Below are 17589 nucleotides of genomic sequence, written 5' to 3'. Positions count from 1 at the left end.
ACCAATCAGGCTGCCACATTTTGGACTAACTGAGGTTTTCAGACTACATACAAAGGCAGTCCTACATTGAGCACATTGCAGCAGTCCAACCTGGAGGTTACCAGAACCGGTCTTTTGATGTCTTTCTCTTCAAGAAATGGACAGAGCTGTAGTATCTGTCAAAGCTGATTAGAATCTAGATACTTTAGATCTCAAATATCATATCCATGGTAACACAGGGGCCCCATTTATTTGATAGATTAAGCCCACCAAATACTTTCAGGCTTCACAAAGTCATGGCAGGTTGGATAATTCTAGTCTTTGACAATCATGAAGCTGCTCTGATAGATTTTATGAGATGTGGCCATGCTTCCCTGTCACTTTTTGCTAGTTAAAGTCCTGTCAGATTTGATGTAGAGGGAATGGGAGGAATGAAGTGTTCCATTCCTTTCCCCAGTCACACTCTCTAAAGACTTCTATAGCTTCCATTCTGGCCACAGAACTCACTGGAGGCACTGGAAACCAAGCATAGCCCTGCTTTGGATTATGGTTTTGGGTCACACTAGAGTAAAGGCCAAAAATCCAACTCAAGTTGGATTCAAGCTAGTAAACAGTATTTTTTAAAATCAGAACTCTCTTGTAAAGTTTTAAAGTAAAATAGTTGTCCCTGAAGAAGGCATTTTTGGCCAAGTTGCACTGGGCTTCTAAGAAAATTGTCTGGAAACTAACATTGGTACAGAATGTGACAGCCAGACTTGTCCATATTATCTGAGAGGACCTTAACAAACCAATTTTAAAAGAATTGTACTGGCTGCCAATATGTTTCAAAGCGAAATACAAAGTTTTGGTTATTACCTATAAAGCCCTTGATGGCCTTGTTCCAGGTACATAAGAGAATGCCTTCTTTGTCATGAACCCTGTCACCTACTGAGATCAACTGGAGAGGTCTCGTTACAGTTGCTGAGTACAGCTTTACAGTCAGAGCAGCTTCAGAGCAGTTCATTTGGCGACTCAGGACCGGGCCTTCTCTGCGGCTGCCCCGGGGCTTTGGAATATGCTCCCTGTCAAAATAAGAGCATTTCCATCTATTTTTGCTTTTAGGAAGACCCCCCCCCCCCAAGACACACCTGTTCTCTCAGGCTTTTAACTGAAATTAATTTTAAACTTTTTGTTTTTCTCCCATGAAATTGTTTTAACTTTTTTATTCAGTGAAATTGTTTTAATTGTTTTTACTTAGTTTTATATTTGTTGTTTTAAATTGTGTACACCACCTAGAGAGACACATATCAGGCATTATATAAATATCAGAAACAAACAAACAAATAAAACCTCCATAAATATTTATAAGCATCTTGAGATGTGCTCTCTTCTTGGGCTGGTTCAGATGAACAAAGGCCCCTACATATGATCACATCAAGATCGTGGTGGGAATGTGCCTGCCCCGACATCACTAAAAGACATGCCAATGCAATCTAGGCACATCCTTTAATCACATGTGAGGGGTGTTCTTCTGAATAATCCCTCTGCACATGCTACAAAAACCTGTTAACTCTATCTTTTGGATCCTTGTTTGCCTGTGCCAAAACCTGATTACAAACCCATCTTAGGCCATATCATCTGCCTCTGCCCATTTGGTACAATCTGTCTCCTCTGACTGCACCATTTGCTTCTGGCCTCACTGGGCCCAAGTCAAACAGTTCTGAAGAAAGGTCTGCACATATGCAAATAAAGTTGGCAGGTGTCAGGAAGGATCTGACATGAAATTTCAGAGTTTTAAGTCTTTTCCTCAGAGTCTTCAGGAGAAGAAATAAAATCTCAGGTTGATGCGCCAAAATGCTGTTCTGCCCAATGGCCAGCTGTTGGGCAGGTTGGGGTTTGTGCCCGGCTCAAAAGGAGGCAGGACAGATGTTTGTCCATCCACCTTGCCTCGTGCAGCCTTGGGTCTGCCAGCCATTCAGGGAGGACAGCAGCGCTGCTCATTAGTATAGTGCATCTCCTCCCCACCCACTTACAACTCGACCAGATTGCAGCTCCCACCCACCCTCCCATGTATTCAGTGAGAGAACAGCTGGTTGCTCTTGGGCCGAGGAGGAATGTTTTGCTTTCAACCTGATTGGTGTTGGTTGGAGGTTTTTTCCACCTACTCCTTACTTAAATGAAAATGGGAAATTTCTTAAAATTTCTTTTGGTATATAGGCAGTCACACTGTCTGGTGAGTGCGGGCAGGGTCAGGTAAGGAATATCAGTGTTCAACCGGAGGCACTTTTGTTGGGTGAAAGGTAGTTCCATAGAACAGCCCCTGAGAGTTTCACGGCCTGGGCAAGTTGGGAATGGACTACTTTCAGATGGACATTTGGCTCATCCATTCAGAGCTGTGTGGCTTGAGTCGGGTATGACCTGGGCAGCCACCTCCTCGGCACAGTAAACTGTGTGGCGGGGAGTAGGCTAGGCAGCTGAAGCTGCTGGTCTCCTCCTGGCCCGGTTGCTTTACCCAACAGTATGCAGGGGCTGACAGTGCTCAATAGGAGGCTGTAGGCCCCTGTTAGGGGTTGGAGTAGCCTGCACTCTAGTTTGGGTTTATCTCACTGCATTTCTCCCCCAAATTTGTTCAGTAGTTTAACCCATTTACATGTGTCCTGTCTTCTTTAGGGTCTGGGGGCAATCAAGGTGGCAGGCAATTTGCTGCTTGACTTGAGAGCTATTACTGTTTGCTTCCCCAAACCATGTCCATTCATTCATTCATTCATTCATTCATTCATTTATTAATTAATTAATTACATTTATTACATTTATATCCCGCTCTTCCTCCGAGGAGCTCAGAGCAGTGTACATGGTTATTTTTATCCTCACAACAACCCTGTGAAGGTTAGGCTGAGAGATACATGACTAGTCATCAGGCTCTACCCTGAGGTAGCAGATATAGCCATGCTCTTATCCTCACTGGACAAGTCCCCATGCTTTGCCCTCACCATGTCAGACTGCAGGTGGGGGGAAGAATGCTATTTTTGAATGTCCCCCCTCTATAAAACAAAAACTAAACTAAAAACCTCACTGCAAGTAACATCAGGGAGAATGTTTCTGACCTAGCCTGATTCCCCCTCCATAGTTTTCTACTTGTGGGAGCTATATCATGTGATCTGGTTTGATGATATCTTAAGACAACCCAAGGAACAGGGGGATTGTGTATTTAAGGAGGAAGATAACCACAACACGACAAATTAAAGTTATACATTCAAGTATTTTCATTTAGCTACTTGTGTGTTAATTCCTACACCTGTTGGTTGTGATGACATATGTTTTATTCTCAAGGGGGGACAATTTCACTTTAAAAATACAGGTGTTTCTGTTCAACATTTAAAAGACTGGCATTGTTAAGGGATGATAATTTAGTAAATAAAACAATCCCACATACATAATTTAAATGGTGTGGGGGCATCTTTTGAGAAGCTATTTTACACTGAAGCACATTAGTAGTAGAAAGGAAAGGGAACTATTCTCACATTTTTCTTAATGAAAAATACATACATCTCTTTGGTGTCAATTGCACAGGCTGCAGGTTTTTACAAAGCATAAATCTTCTCAGAGGCTGGAAAACATAAATCTTTGGAGCTTTCCTGCCCTGCTGTACAGAGGAGATAAAAATAGCCCAAAATGACAGCAGGATTTCTGATTCTCTAACCAGGTTTACCTTGACAGGATACTCCCACTGCATGCAAATAAAATGATTCAAGATCTAAAATCTAAGAGCACCTTTCTGTTGAGAACGTTAAATATTATCTGTGATCATTTCTGTAGTGGAAATGGCAATGAACTTGAATATCTTATTAAATAAAATGTGTTTAATAATTAATTTTCTGCTAACACATATTTTGGGGGGGGAACCCAGTTTAATTTTACTTACCAAATAATAATGTATTAGCAAGTTGGCTCCTAAAACATAGGCTGCTGTCAAACCCACACTTGAAACTGACTATTGAGATTAAGTATGCATAATTGTGGACTGTAAAGCAACCTTACTGCATATTTTTCTTACCTTTTAAAAAGAAAGAACTATGTTCATATTAATGGGTTTGTTCTTTCTCTTTAAGGCCTGATATAAAAAAGTCTTTTAGAGAATTGTGTGTCCTTTAGGGATGTGCTTGAAATGTGATTCAGCATCTGAATCGCAGCACAATTCCTTTAAAACTGAGGGCTTCCACAGCCCCTTTAGCACAGAGGAGAGCAGGCCCATGCCTGCTCCTCCTCCACTCGCCGCCACTTCCGTTATTGCAGCACTTCCCCCACCTACTATCGCACACCAGCAGGGCGTCTCCCAGCTGCCCCTGCATGATGCCAGCATGCACATGGCCTCTGCACATGTGCGGCAGCTATGTGCATGGTTGACCATGTGATCATAGCTGGGGGGAGCACCGCGATAACGGAAGTGGCAGTGAGTGGAGGAGGAGCAGGTATGGGCCTGCTCTCCTCCATGTTAAAGGGACTGTGGAACCTCTCAGTTTTAAAGGGATTTTGCTGCAATTTGGACACCAAATCACATTTCATGCACATCCCTAGTGTCCTTTCACTTGATTTCTAACCCATTTACAGAAGTTAAGTCCCACTCATTACACTGGTGTTTGTTTCCAAATAAGTGTAATTAGCTGTTCATTAGGACTGCAGTCCTATCAAGTTATTCCCCCTGCTCAGACTTCAAAAAGTGTAATATGTATTACACAACAGATTTTATCACGTCATAGTGTGATGTACAGTTTTTTCAGTTAGTCTCTACAGCAAATCATGATTCAAGCATAACCCTTTTCAATACATACTATGTTTTTACATTTCTTGAAGACTTATATAATCCTGATATAGTTATGATATCCCCATCTATAGTTATGGTCTGCAACATCTTAGAGTTGCATAGTGTATTATTGGTATGTCACTTGTTTACTGAATTTGTTTCCGAAAGTGACTAGAGAACTTGTCTAGGCCTGAGAGATCAGCTTCCTCATTCTGTTTGCTTTGCCCTGAACCTGTTATCTGATGCCTCATTTGACTAGGCCCCAAGGAGTAAGAAGCCAGCATTCCAAGTATCTGTTTAGTAAGCAAATCTTAGGTGCTTCTGCTTGTGACTGACTTAACCCTTGGCTTCTGTGTAAACATTTGGTGCCATCTGGATGAGTATTTTATAACTCGCCAAAGGGATAGGCCCACAGGAACGTAGAGACGGACGCTCATTTTCCTGGGGAACTAAAAGCCGTGGATCAAGTGTCAAGAGGAATAGTTTTCATATACTTTACAAGAGAGATCACTATACTACCTTCCTTCACCTGTCACTCTTCTGACATGGCATGCACAGTCTTAAGCTCTGGATGCCAGAAAGGAGAGAGGAGCTTAGCCAACTGTGTCATTTCAGAGAAAAGTCCCTGACTCCTTTCGCCTTAATTCAGCACCTTGACAAAACTGTGAAGATAATGCTGTCATCCCTGGTGTTCAATCCGTGGATGGTCTAAGTGACACGCATTAAGGATATCAGGACTTCAAAACACTACATAATATATACCTCCAGTGTATGTGCTCCCATTAATCAAATAAATAATTTTAAGGCTGGGGAAAATAATAAGCTTCCACAACTCAGGAGATTAAAAATCCATACATGAAGTTAAAATTTTTAATAAAACACCAAAATAAAACTTTATACCTAATGTAATTTTTTTCAGTCCAATTATTTTTATATTAAAAATGTATACTGTATTTTATGGACTATAAGACTCACTTTTTTCCTCGAAAGATATCCGCCAAAATTCAGGAGCGTCTTATATGTTTTAACAGTTTAATATGTTAAAACTCTGAAAAACTGGATTAAAATTAAGGTGCGTCTTATAGTCCGTAGCGTCTTATAGTCCGTAAAATACGGTATATTCTCCATCATCTTTATCCCAATTCTAAATATTTTTATTGGAATTCCACTGAAATTTGTACTTGGTGCTCTTCCTTTCATTTAAATATATAGTCACAAACCATATTTTTCTTAAATACATAGTGGGCCTAATCTAGAAATCCTGGCTTCCTTTTTTAGCCTACTTTCCTTAAGGAAAGCAAGCTTATAAGATCAGCCGGCATTCTTTCTATGTATCCGTGTGTCACCACCCATCAACTTTGCAATGCTTAGACCAATATAAATCAAATTGGATATAGTTGTAGGGACACATAGGGAAACCTCAACGGCGTAGTTTGTTACAATGTCATCCACGCCGATTCAAGATGGCAGATGCACAAACATTTGAGGCACAAGTGGGCTAACTTGTGAACCGCCTAACCAATTTGAACCAAGTTTGCTAAAGTTATAAGGACACATAGGGATGCCTCAATGGAGTAGTTTGTGATGATGTTATATACCCCAATTCAAGATGACAGACATATGAACGTTTAAGGCTGAAGTGGACTAATGTGAGGGTGGTAATTATCAATTAAGATAACACTGAAAGGAAAGTAGGCAGATTAGTTCTTACCAGAACAACTTGTTTGCTAATTATGTGACACACCCTGACAGTAGGGTGATGTTATGAGCAGAGACAGAAGCCCAGATCGGATCAGAGTGTTAGGCTGAAAGCCCTGTGCAGGGGCCAGGATACTCCTGCATTCTTTACAACTAGCACACAACTGTTGCTATAAAAACATAATAAAATAGTAGTACTATTTTATGGTACTACGCTACATTATTGCATTTGCATATTATGCTTTCCATAATTAGTAAAGTGGGGGGAACCCACTGGGCTCAATTCAGATTTAGACTGATAATTATGAACAATATTTGAGAAGCTATGCCACCCCCACCCAAACAATTTCTAAATATTCTCATAATTGCTGGTCCCCATCTTCCTAACCCCCCCCCATCAGCTCTAATACCTCTTTAGTTGGGGGATGTTAGTTCTGGACTCAGCTGATTCTAGACTTAAATGACAGAAAATGGGCGGGAGGTTTCTCTCTCCCCACCCCTCCCTGTCCCACTCTTTCCCTCCCTGGCACTTGGAATGCTATTATGGCAGCATTGGGTGCTTTGGGAAAACTACATTTCCCAGCCTTTCTGGTGGTAGCATTTCAAGCACCAGGGGAGGAAAGCGGGAGGGAAAGGGAAAGGGAAAGGGGGCAGTTTTGAGAAAGAGAGAGGAAACAGGGGAGATGATCACTGCCACCACAGCAACAGCCAGAGCCAAGGAAGTAGATGAAAGTGGGAGGAGAAATTATTCCCTCCATAGTTCTTCTTCAGAAAACATTGTCCTCCAAGATGGAAAAGAGCCATGTGAAAGGGTGGAGGGAGTTGGACCTAGTCTGGAATATAGGAAGAATTGGAATATACATTAGAAGCATGTCAAATTTGTATTCTGATCTTTGTAATTATGAGGCTCAGTAACATCACCATTAATTATCTTTAATGAAGCATTGTACAAAATAAAACATATCTTCATGGCTGACGCTGAAATCCAAAAATCACTACCAAAATTGTCCCACTCCAATCATTGCCAGATATGTAAGACAGAAAATAAAATAATAGTGGTACATTTTGCCGGGTATGCATTTTGCTCATTTAGCTATCTAATTAATTATCCGCTAAGAACTGTAAGATTAAGCACATTATCTAGTAGAAACAATCAACACATTTAAAAATAAATCCTGAGAGACTTCTTTGCTTATTTGTTACTTAATATACTTACACTAAGGGCAGCTGGTCCTGGAGGCCCCATTTCTCCCTATAAAATTAGGAAGAAACAGAACATCTGAATTATTTTTCAAGTCAGCAAGGAAACTATGTATGTTCTTTTTTAATCTGATTACATTTTTACCTTGCTCTTCCTTTAATGAGCTCAGAGTGGTATACACGGATGTGTAAAGTGATCACACACACACACACACACACACACACACACGAAAGGCGAAGAAATAAATGGATTTTGTTGAAATATAAAACAAAAGCAAAAGACCAAGCAATGCATCAGGTGTTTCATGTGGCATTACTATATAGAACAGAAATGAATACAAGACTCAATCTTGGTGTGACCTATTCTCAATTAGAGACCACTGGAGATGAAAATGCCTAGCAATATGTACAGTGTAAAGTAAGACAATTACTAAAGAATTACAATATTTCTAAATGCTGTTGGTAAGGGTGGGATAGACATACTTGACTGACTTATCACACACATCACCCAGCATTACAAGGTATTTACTTGATTGTTTGCAGAAGGAGGCAAGCTGGGGAAAGACAAGACAATTACACTTTTCAAGCAAAGCAAATTGTGTTTTGAGTGCTGGGAGAGTGTGATCTTCATGTAAGAAGATCTACTAAGGTACTACTAAGGTACTACTAAGCAACCATAGCAGGCTAGTTTGTTTTTCAATAGTCTCTCAGTGATCCATGAGTGATTACATTGAGACCTTGAACTGTGCAATTATGCATATGTCACCTTTATGAAAAGGGATGAGTCTGAAAAGATTTTTGGATCATTTTTCTCATTTAAAAAGCCTTGCTTGGATTTTCTGACAAATTATTTAGATTCAATTGTTTATGTATCCAGACACAAATACCTTTTCTCCCTTTGGACCAGTCATTCCGGGATCACCGGCATCACCCTTTAAACCCTGTGGGAAAAGCAAAATAGGCACAATAAACATGCCATTAAATTAGCAGTGCATTAATGTATGCACCACCAAAATAAAGCCTTGAGGCTTCTTTAAAATTGCAACTAGAGTAGTGAAGCATCAGAGAATAGCTATAGCAGGTTGTATGAATTACCTGCCATAAATTATTGAACACATCTGGGAATTTTGCAACTCTAAAATACTAACTCACCCCTTTCACTTGCATAATTTCCCCTCTGGATTACTCTCTCTTTTATCAAGCAAACACATGGAGAGAAATTGTGGTTAGCTCATTCCCTCCTATAAATATACTTTAACTCTTTGCCTGAAAAAAGACCACTGCCCTTTGCAGGCATACAACACATTGTCAGAGATTTAGAGAAGAGATGAAGTTTCTGGAATCAACAGAATTTGAGTGAGATTCAAGACCACACTTACTGAGTTAGCATTTTCATAATTAGTGAACAGGTGACAGTCATCAAGAGTTGTAAAGCAATTTGTATATTAAAGGAGTGATATAACAATGACAAAAATAGTTTTTGGCAAATTAATACATGCAACAAGACACAGGACACTGTGTCTAGATTATCTAGTCTGGCTGGGTATATATTTTAGAATAAGTAGTAAATAACAAATAAATATATCTCCACTGTGGTATCAGCTTAGGTAAATGGCACCATTAAAAGCTGTATGTGTTATTATATATAAGAATCAGAATTTATAACTACAAATCCTCCTTCCTGCACCTTCAGGTTTTCCTAATACTTGGTTTTCCATAACAGGAAAGACAGAAAAATCTGGCACTAAAATGATAAGCAACATCTGTGCTTTGGTGGGCACAGAAACATTAAATCAGCAAGTGTTCAAAATACTCATATTTGTGCAACTTCACTTCCTGCAAAAATTACATTAATTCACCATCTGGAAGAAAAATCATTTAGAGCTATATGAGCATTTAAGTATCCACTTTGGATTAAATGGTGGATGTTGTAAATACTTCTGATTTAGCTTTGATTTGGCCTTTATTATGCTTGCCAAAAATATAAGGGTGAAATCTAAAGTAGTCTTTGCTCGATCAAAAAGGGGCAGACCAAGCAAAGGAGAAAAAGAAAGGATGGGGGAAGATTTTTCCCCCTATAGCTTATTGATGTTATTTTTGAAGCAATAAAAATGAATAGTAATATTTGCTGAATGTTCAGAATATCAAACCATTGCTTTAGTGCTACCGGTGCTTTGTTTGTAGAATGAGAGGCTGAACGATGCTGAAAACTAAGGCCACTTTACTTTAAAGCCCATTGCCTGCTGTTGCTTAGAAGTCGCTTGAACTGAGCTGGCATTTCCTAGGAGCCCTTTCATACAGTGGCAGCAGAGGAGTCAATAATCTGGTATATGGAGTCTGACTCTATGGAAGAAGCCTCATGAGCTTAACAACCTCAGCAGCTGCTTAAAATAAAAGAGAAGATCTTCTGGTCAGGGTGGGTGGATTTTTGGTGGCCTACTGTGGCAGTTCTTTCTTAGCAAAGTTGGAAGACTCCTTCAACGCTGAGTCAAAATTGACAGCTCATTCTCCTCTGCGGCAAGAACTCCAAGTGGATAAGCTCCCTTGATGTCAAGGATATCACTGCTGGTAATACAGCAGTGCAGGAGCTTTAGCTATTTGAAGCCTGATGGACACTGGGCCTAGTATGAGGCTCTGCAACGGTAGTGGGGACCATAGCCTATCTTGCAATCTGCATTTAGGGCAATACATCACCACGCTGTGCCTCTGAAATGGCAAGATACAATACTGTTGATCATGAGTCCCACTCATTTTCATAGCAGCAGGGATAATGCTAAGGCATAGCAGCAATAATAAAACCAGTCTGCAGCTTCGGGGCAGATGAAGTTCGTGGATGGGAAGGCAGGGCACTGCCATTGCCTCTTAGTGCAGTTCCTTGCTGAAAGAATCACCCTGAGCTTTGCAGTCTGAGATAAAAGTAATCTGCTTAACATCAGAGATCATGTTCAAGGCCTTCAGAGACTGGACTGGAGAGAAGAAGGGGTCTTTCCTCTCTTGTGTGGGAGTATGGTATGTTCTTCAACCCACAAAGGGAGAGAAATACTGATAAGGGCACTTGAACAAAATAATCCGTGTGGCCTTCTTGCCAACCAGCCAAAAATGTGAGGGCCTCTGCCAAGCAACTTTCAAAGAAAGAGCCAGGAGCTTCTGGTGCAATTGTGGTGGTTAGGATTAAGAACCAAGAACCAGTCTCTGGTGCATTATCTGAACCAGCCAGCAGGGCCAGAACTCTAATATTTGGCTGCTTCTGTCGCTAAACTCTAGAATTTTCCCTCATTTGAATCTACATGTGTATACTTCCAGATTTAGATTCCCCAAAAGCATGAAAGTGGAGAAATTTTTCAAACAGGATGCCTTCCAAATGAGAGGTCTGTCCTTATCAGTAATGACAAGCAAACATTGTGCCTCACAAAATGCTGGAATCATTCCAGCTATTCATTAAGATAATTTTAGAACTCTATGAAGCCTTCCCCCTTCTAAGGTAACTATCATACGTCTCCATTTCAAATCTCATGAGATTACATAGAGAGCATATAATATAAAACATAATGGGACAGTTCACATGATCATAACCAGGGTAGGAGAAACCCAGGGGCATATGTAGGGTGGGGCAGGCAGGGCACGTTCCCTGGGCGCCACTTGAAGGTGGGGCGTCATTTTGTAAAATTAAAAGATTTTTTAAAAAAGGCTACTGAAAACAAAATGGCCACCATGCATGCTCAAATGGCCTCTGTGAGGCCCTGGGCCATGCAAGGCCTTGCAGTGGCCATTTGAGCATGCGCGGTGGCCATTGTGTTTTCAGCTACCTTTTTTTTTTAAAAAAAGATTATTTGTAAAAATAGCCACAACACATGCTCAAATGGTCCCTGCAAGGCCCTAGAGGCCAGCGGAGGGAGGGGGAACCTTTGCAGACCCCCCTGGGGCCTTTAGAAAGCCCCCTGAAGGGGCTACAGGTATTTTTTTTTAAAAAAATTAATATAATCTAAGACACTGTACACATATTCAGATTGGCACTATGTACAAAGAATCAGGGCTTGTGAATACTGAGCTGAAGCTTATGAGCTAGGATTGTATTCATTTGCTCTTACTTTGCTCTTGTGATAAGTGAGTTAAATGTGATGTCTTAATAATATGGCTATTAATGGTGAGTTTGTCTTTGAATCAGTGTGAAATCCTTAGTATTAAGGCCCACTGGGAGTTTCTTGCTCTCTCTCATTTTAACTGTCTTTCTGAAATACTAGAATATATTCCAAGCAGTGACACAGTTTACTCTGCATATCCTTTAATGATTTTCAGAGTATCTGGGAAAAGTCTAGTTCTCCATTTAATTTTAAAACTTATGTAATAGTGATGCTACAATGCATAGTAGAGAATTAGACAGGCACTTCTGTTTAGTTTTCCAAGTACACCTCCACATAGTATTTGGGTATTTCAGGAGCCCCATCATACTGAAATTTGTAGTTTTCCAGCATTTTTTGGTCTGGCTACTTCCACTGCTAAATAGTTTTTGAAATATTAAAAGATTAATGAGCTTGACTTGTATTTTTCAGTTGATATTATGGCAAAGTTATCTGAAAGATGGGTGTCAGATGTTTGGACAGGGGGCGCAATTTCAGTGTTTGCCCTAGGCGCTATTTTCCCTAGATACGCCTCTGGAGAAACCTCCGATCTTCATTTGGAAGCTGTGTGCACTTCCCTTTACTGACCACTTGTCTATTAAAACCAAGGTTGGAAGCGCCAATTGTGCCTGTGTGATAAGGAGCAGCAGCTAGGTCAGAGGACTTTTCCTCCTATCTCTTTCAGCATCTAAGAATAGATACTGGGTAGGAGGGAGTCTTGGTTTTAATGGACCAGTGTGTTTTAGGACTGCTTCCCTTGTAAATATGAAGTAGTCTTATGCTGTTCTAACTAAGACTTTATTCAGAAACATCTCCATTTTCTCCTTCTCCTTCCCTTCTCTTTCTGACACCACCTCCCATATTCTCTCCAGGATCCCCCCGGGACAAATTTCCCAAACAAAATGTAACAAATTAACAAAGCGTAAAATATTACTAGATAGAATACAAGGTGATTGGCAAATGGGAGTCTGCACAGCTACCAAATTAGGGTAGGAGGCTTCTCCTACTTTAATTTTGATAATGTGAACTGTCCTTATGTTTACGTTTTATTGCATTTTCTTGTTTTGGAATGTTATTGTTTTAAACATTGTTCCATACTAACTCAGACTATGGAGAGGCAAGTTATAAATGTCTTAAGTAGATATAATAAACAGTGCATTTTCTAAACCATTACCTTTTGTTAGCACTCGAATCTATTCTTTCTGTTATCACTACATACCCTTAAACCAAGCAAATTCAGATGAAAGGCAGAAGATGTTTTGTATTTATGAAAACAAGTATGTTCCTGGTCCTTTTTGCTTCTATTCAGCACAGAAACATCTAGAATTCTAGGTAAAAAGAAGTGGTTTTTCAGCCCCCTCCCTTCAGCTCAGTTTTTCATCTGTGTGTAGACACTGGGGTAAGAACCTTCTTGCTCAGCTCTCTAAATACCACCATGAAGTATAGCAGCAGCAGCCAAAGATTTGCTGCCCCACCAGCAAGGGAGGAAGGAGAGAAGAGTTTATATCAATTTTTAAGTGTTTAAAACTGCCATGCAAAAGCACAGGGCGAGAGCTCCCTCGTACCCGCCAGCCCTCCTCCCAAATTATGGCGGCAGGCTGGGGTAGGCAAGACAGATTTGTGGGCACGCAGCATGGAGAGAGCGGCGATACCCCTCCTAACCCAAGCCTGCCCACCTCCCAAATGACTGCAGTTGCCCTGTTTTGGGCCTTTCTGCACACACGTGGTGGCAGTTTTAAACATTTTTAAAAGTTTTTTTCAATGAAAAAAATTGGACGCTGGGGGAATTTTGCCGCCATAGGCAGTCGCCTCTACTGCCTCTCCATTAATCCGCCAATGGCTACTTGTGAATTCTTCTCTTCAGAACAGAGTCTGGTTCAACTCTAGGAAGCAGGGTGGAGGCTACATGGTAGTTTGCAGACACTCTTCAGATGAGAAAAAGTACAAACTGTGTTCCATTTCCATACTCCACTTGGATAGAACTGCAAGGCCTTCATTCCTGATCAACTCTAGCTACACACACTTGCTTTTTGTTGGTTTCCTCCAAGCCCTTTCTGTATATAAATATAGGTTGAAGCACATGACCAAGCAATCAGAAAGCGTTATATTGGCTCCAGTTTGTAAACAACGTGTGCTCATCAAATCTGCATAATCTCAGAACTACTAAGCCTCCTACGCTACACTAGTTTGATTATAAAATAGCTAAGAATGCATCTGTGCTGTCCCAAATTGTCAAATCAGATTCAGCAGGTTTCCAAATCTATAAATTATATGCATTTTGGGCGTACTCATGGATTTCAGGCTATAATCAAGATCTTGCTTTGACTATCATCTTCTGCTGCCCATCATGCTTTGTGACTGTAGAAACTTTTCATCCATGCTACATGAAAGAATTAATCTGGGGTCATCATCCAGGCATAATGAGAGTTCATCCTCAGAAGTTTACTCTGGTCTCAGATGGATTGCATTTGCTGTATAATTTAGTTAGTTTCATTTGGAACTAGGTTTGTTTATAAGAGTCTGTCTGTTCACTCCCCATGCGCATCTTTCCACTTTATCATTCAGTACACTGGAGACACATGCCACATCAGTCAGGAGCTATCATTTTAAATTAAACCAACTTCATAAATATTTATTATGAATACCACTTGTGTTGCTGCTCCCATTTTTTTTAACTTGTTCAGGTGACATCTAATTAATGTTACCATTTTTCTAGGTTTTTAAAAATAAACATTTTAATGTATGCTTTTGAAAATAACTATTCCTATATTTAACAGAAACAGGGAAGTTTTTTTTAATAGTGCATCAAAGCATTATCTCTCAAGCCATTTATAGAAATCCCTGATATTAATAATACTATTTTTCCCCCACAGGAGGAAAGGAGCCTGCATAGGCCCCCTGAAAGCCCTGAAAAATGGAAGCAACTGATCCTGATATGTTACCATGCTTGCTTGGGTCCATGCCTGTTACATGTGCACGTAGTTGCATGTCTGGGGGTGGGATACCAAAACTGATTTGTGGGGAATCACTCAGCTGCTAGGAGAACTCTTCGCTTCTGCAGTCAACTTCAATCGGTTGTATCCATCCAGCAAAGCAGGCCCAGATTTATTAATTTGATTGATTGATTGATTGATTTCTATACCACCCTTCCAAAAATGGCTCAGGGCAGTTTACACAGGGAAATAATAAATAAATAAGATGGATCCCTGTCCCCAAAGGGCTCACAAACTAAAAAGAAACATAAGGTAGACACCAGCAACAGTCACTGGAGGTACTGTGCTAAGGTTGGATAGGGCACCAAACCAGCAAGAGTGATCAGGTTCAAATAGTGAAATCTCACCATAGAGTACCCAGAGTGGCAAAGAGTTGAGAGGCCAGAACTTTTCAAAAGAAAGAAGATTATTTATTTATTTATTTATCAATCAAATTTTTATACCGCCCCAAACTTTTATCTCTGGGTGGTTTACAATAACATAAAACCAGTTAAAAACATATACAAAAACTTAAAAACAATTTAACAATTTAAAAATAACCAGAAATTAAAACCCCAAAATATTAGGAAACTGAGAAAGCTTGGGTGAAAAGATGGGTTTTCAGGTGTTTTTTGAAAATTGCCAGAGATGGGGAGGATCGTATCTCAGCAGGGAGCGCATTCCACAATCTTGGGGCAGCGACTGAGAAGGCCCGTCTCTGTGTAGCCACCAAACGAGTTGGTGGTAACTGGAGACGGACCTCCTCAGATGACCTCAATGGGCGTTGGGGTTTGTAATTAAGAAGATGCTCTCTTAAATACCCAGGGGCTAAGCCATTTAGGGCTTTGTAAGTTATACTAGCACTTTGTATTTTGTCCAGAAACCTATTTGCAGCCAGTGGAACTCTGCAAGATATTCCCCTCAGGGGATGAATCCGCTCTGGGAAGAGCAGAAGGTTTCAAGTTCCCTCCCTGGCTTCTCCAAGATAGGGCTGAGAGTGATTACTGCCTGCAACCTTGGAGAAGCTGCTGCCAGTCTGTGAAGACAATACTGAGCTAGATAGACCAATGGTCTGACTCAGTATATGGCAGTTTCCTATGTTCCTATGTTCCATCAGTAAAGGAGTAACATGGTCTCTCTGAGATGACCCAGAGACCAACCTGGCTGCCGCGTTCTGAACCAACTGAAGTTTCCAGACTACATACAAAGGCAGCCCCACGTAGAGCGCATTACAATAGTCAAGTCTGGAGGTTACCAACAAATGTACCACTGTTTTGAGGTGGTTGATCTCGAGAAACAGGCGCAGCTGGCGTATCAGCTGGAGCTGACAGAAAGCACCCCTGGCCACCGCCTCAACCTGAGAAACCAGGAAGAGGTGTGAATCCAGAAGTACTCCCAGACTGCGAACCTGTTCCTTTTGGGGAAGTATGACCCCATCTAGAACAGGCAGATCTAGTACCTCTGTCTTATCTGGATTCAGCTTCAGTTTATTTTCCCTCATCCAGCCCATACTGCTTCCAGCAGCAAAAGAGTATAAAAGAGTATACTGTAATACAATAACTGGGTAGCAGCAAGGTGGTTTGGGTTTGTTCTGAGAGAAAGGAGAGGTATATTATTAGTAGGTATATTATTAACTTCTTATTGGGGGTCAGAGAAACGGAATGGGCGAGTCAGCACTGCCAGGTATGATCCATTGGAATCTCCGACTGCCCCTTACTTGCCAGGCTGGCAGTAGTGCTGTGTGTAGTCTCTGCTTTTCCCAGGCTCAAAACTCAAAGCACAAGCCTCTGCCTATGTGACAGCCTCACTTCCCCAAAATGGAGGTCGACCTACTAAGCGCAAGCTTTGGAGCTCATGTGGCAGTTCTGCTGGTCTAGATGAAGTCTAAATTACAAAGCTTGTGTTTGTGTGTGCATGTGTGCACATGCTATGGCAACAGATACACTCATATCTGCAAATTATATTTGCATCCCATCTGAACTGAGGGCAAATTTGCAATATTAATACTTTTGAATCTGCTCCTGCAAGATACCTTAAGAACTTGAAACTATCCATATTGATACAAACTGAATTGTGACTCAAGAGAGTATTCTGATCAATGACATTCTATAGTACTTTGGAGGTATGTGTGTGCCAGACTCTTATCAGTCCCATTGCTAATGCTGAGAAATATCAATTTGTTTCTTAACCATTTCTAATAAAATCAATGTAATCAATAGCAATCACAGTTGAAACCATAAGGTTGCTTCTTACATAGCATTTGTGTGAGCTAACAGCTAGATTTGTAGAGAGACACTTTTCTGCTACCTGCCACTACAAAGAAGTGTTTTTCCACAGGTGGCACTTGAATTGTGTACCACTGTATTGTATCAGTCTTGCTACAATACCATTCAATTGAGGTATTTCCAAGTGGTGGCACCACTTGTACTGTATTATACTGAATTGTACAGCTCACATGTAGTCACCCATCCAAATGAAAACCAAGGTGAACCCTGCTTAGCAAAGGGGACAATTCATGGTCGCAACAAGACCAGTTTCTCACCCCAAAGGTCTTTTGAATTCTTGAGGGTTGATCTTTGTGTAAGGTGGAAACTGAAGTAAGTTTCTTAGATGTTGTTTTAATCTTTTTTCCCCCTTTTAAAATTGTCATATAATGTTCTATATATTTTGGGGGATTTTTTTTTTTTTTTGGTAATACACTTTGAGAGATGTATGGCGGAACAGTGGGCTATATACTTAGATGTAAATAGAAAGGAATGGGGAAATGGCTAGGTATGCTCTCAGTTCAAGTGTACATCCTGGTTGCATTGATGTTCTTAACTCAGCAGATTATATTTTTCTG

At 40.6% G+C, this 17589-nt stretch overlaps 1 protein-coding gene across 14 annotated transcripts in view; it reads right to left on the bottom strand.

Annotated features, from left to right (window-relative positions):
* COL19A1 (collagen type XIX alpha 1 chain) overlaps positions 1 to 17589 on the bottom strand; it is a 404037-nt gene that overhangs the window by 201966 nt on the left and 184482 nt on the right. For all 14 annotated transcript variants that reach the window (XR_008314075.1, XM_053286727.1, XM_053286726.1 and 11 more), the window contains 2 exons: positions 8545 to 8598; positions 7674 to 7709 (listed from right to left, as the gene is read on the bottom strand). Coding sequence is in view for 13 of the 14 variants with exons in the window: in XM_053286727.1 (XP_053142702.1) it covers positions 7674 to 7709; positions 8545 to 8598 (90 nt within the window). In the remaining variant the exon portion in view is untranslated. The remainder of the gene's footprint in view (positions 1 to 7673; positions 7710 to 8544; positions 8599 to 17589) is intronic.

Source organism: Hemicordylus capensis, chromosome 1 (assembly GCF_027244095.1).
Source record: "Hemicordylus capensis ecotype Gifberg chromosome 1, rHemCap1.1.pri, whole genome shotgun sequence".
In the NCBI taxonomy this organism is placed as follows: Eukaryota; Metazoa; Chordata; class Lepidosauria; order Squamata; family Cordylidae; genus Hemicordylus; species Hemicordylus capensis.
Note: the sequence above shows the minus strand (reverse complement) of the source record. Positions and strands in the feature narration are given on the sequence as shown.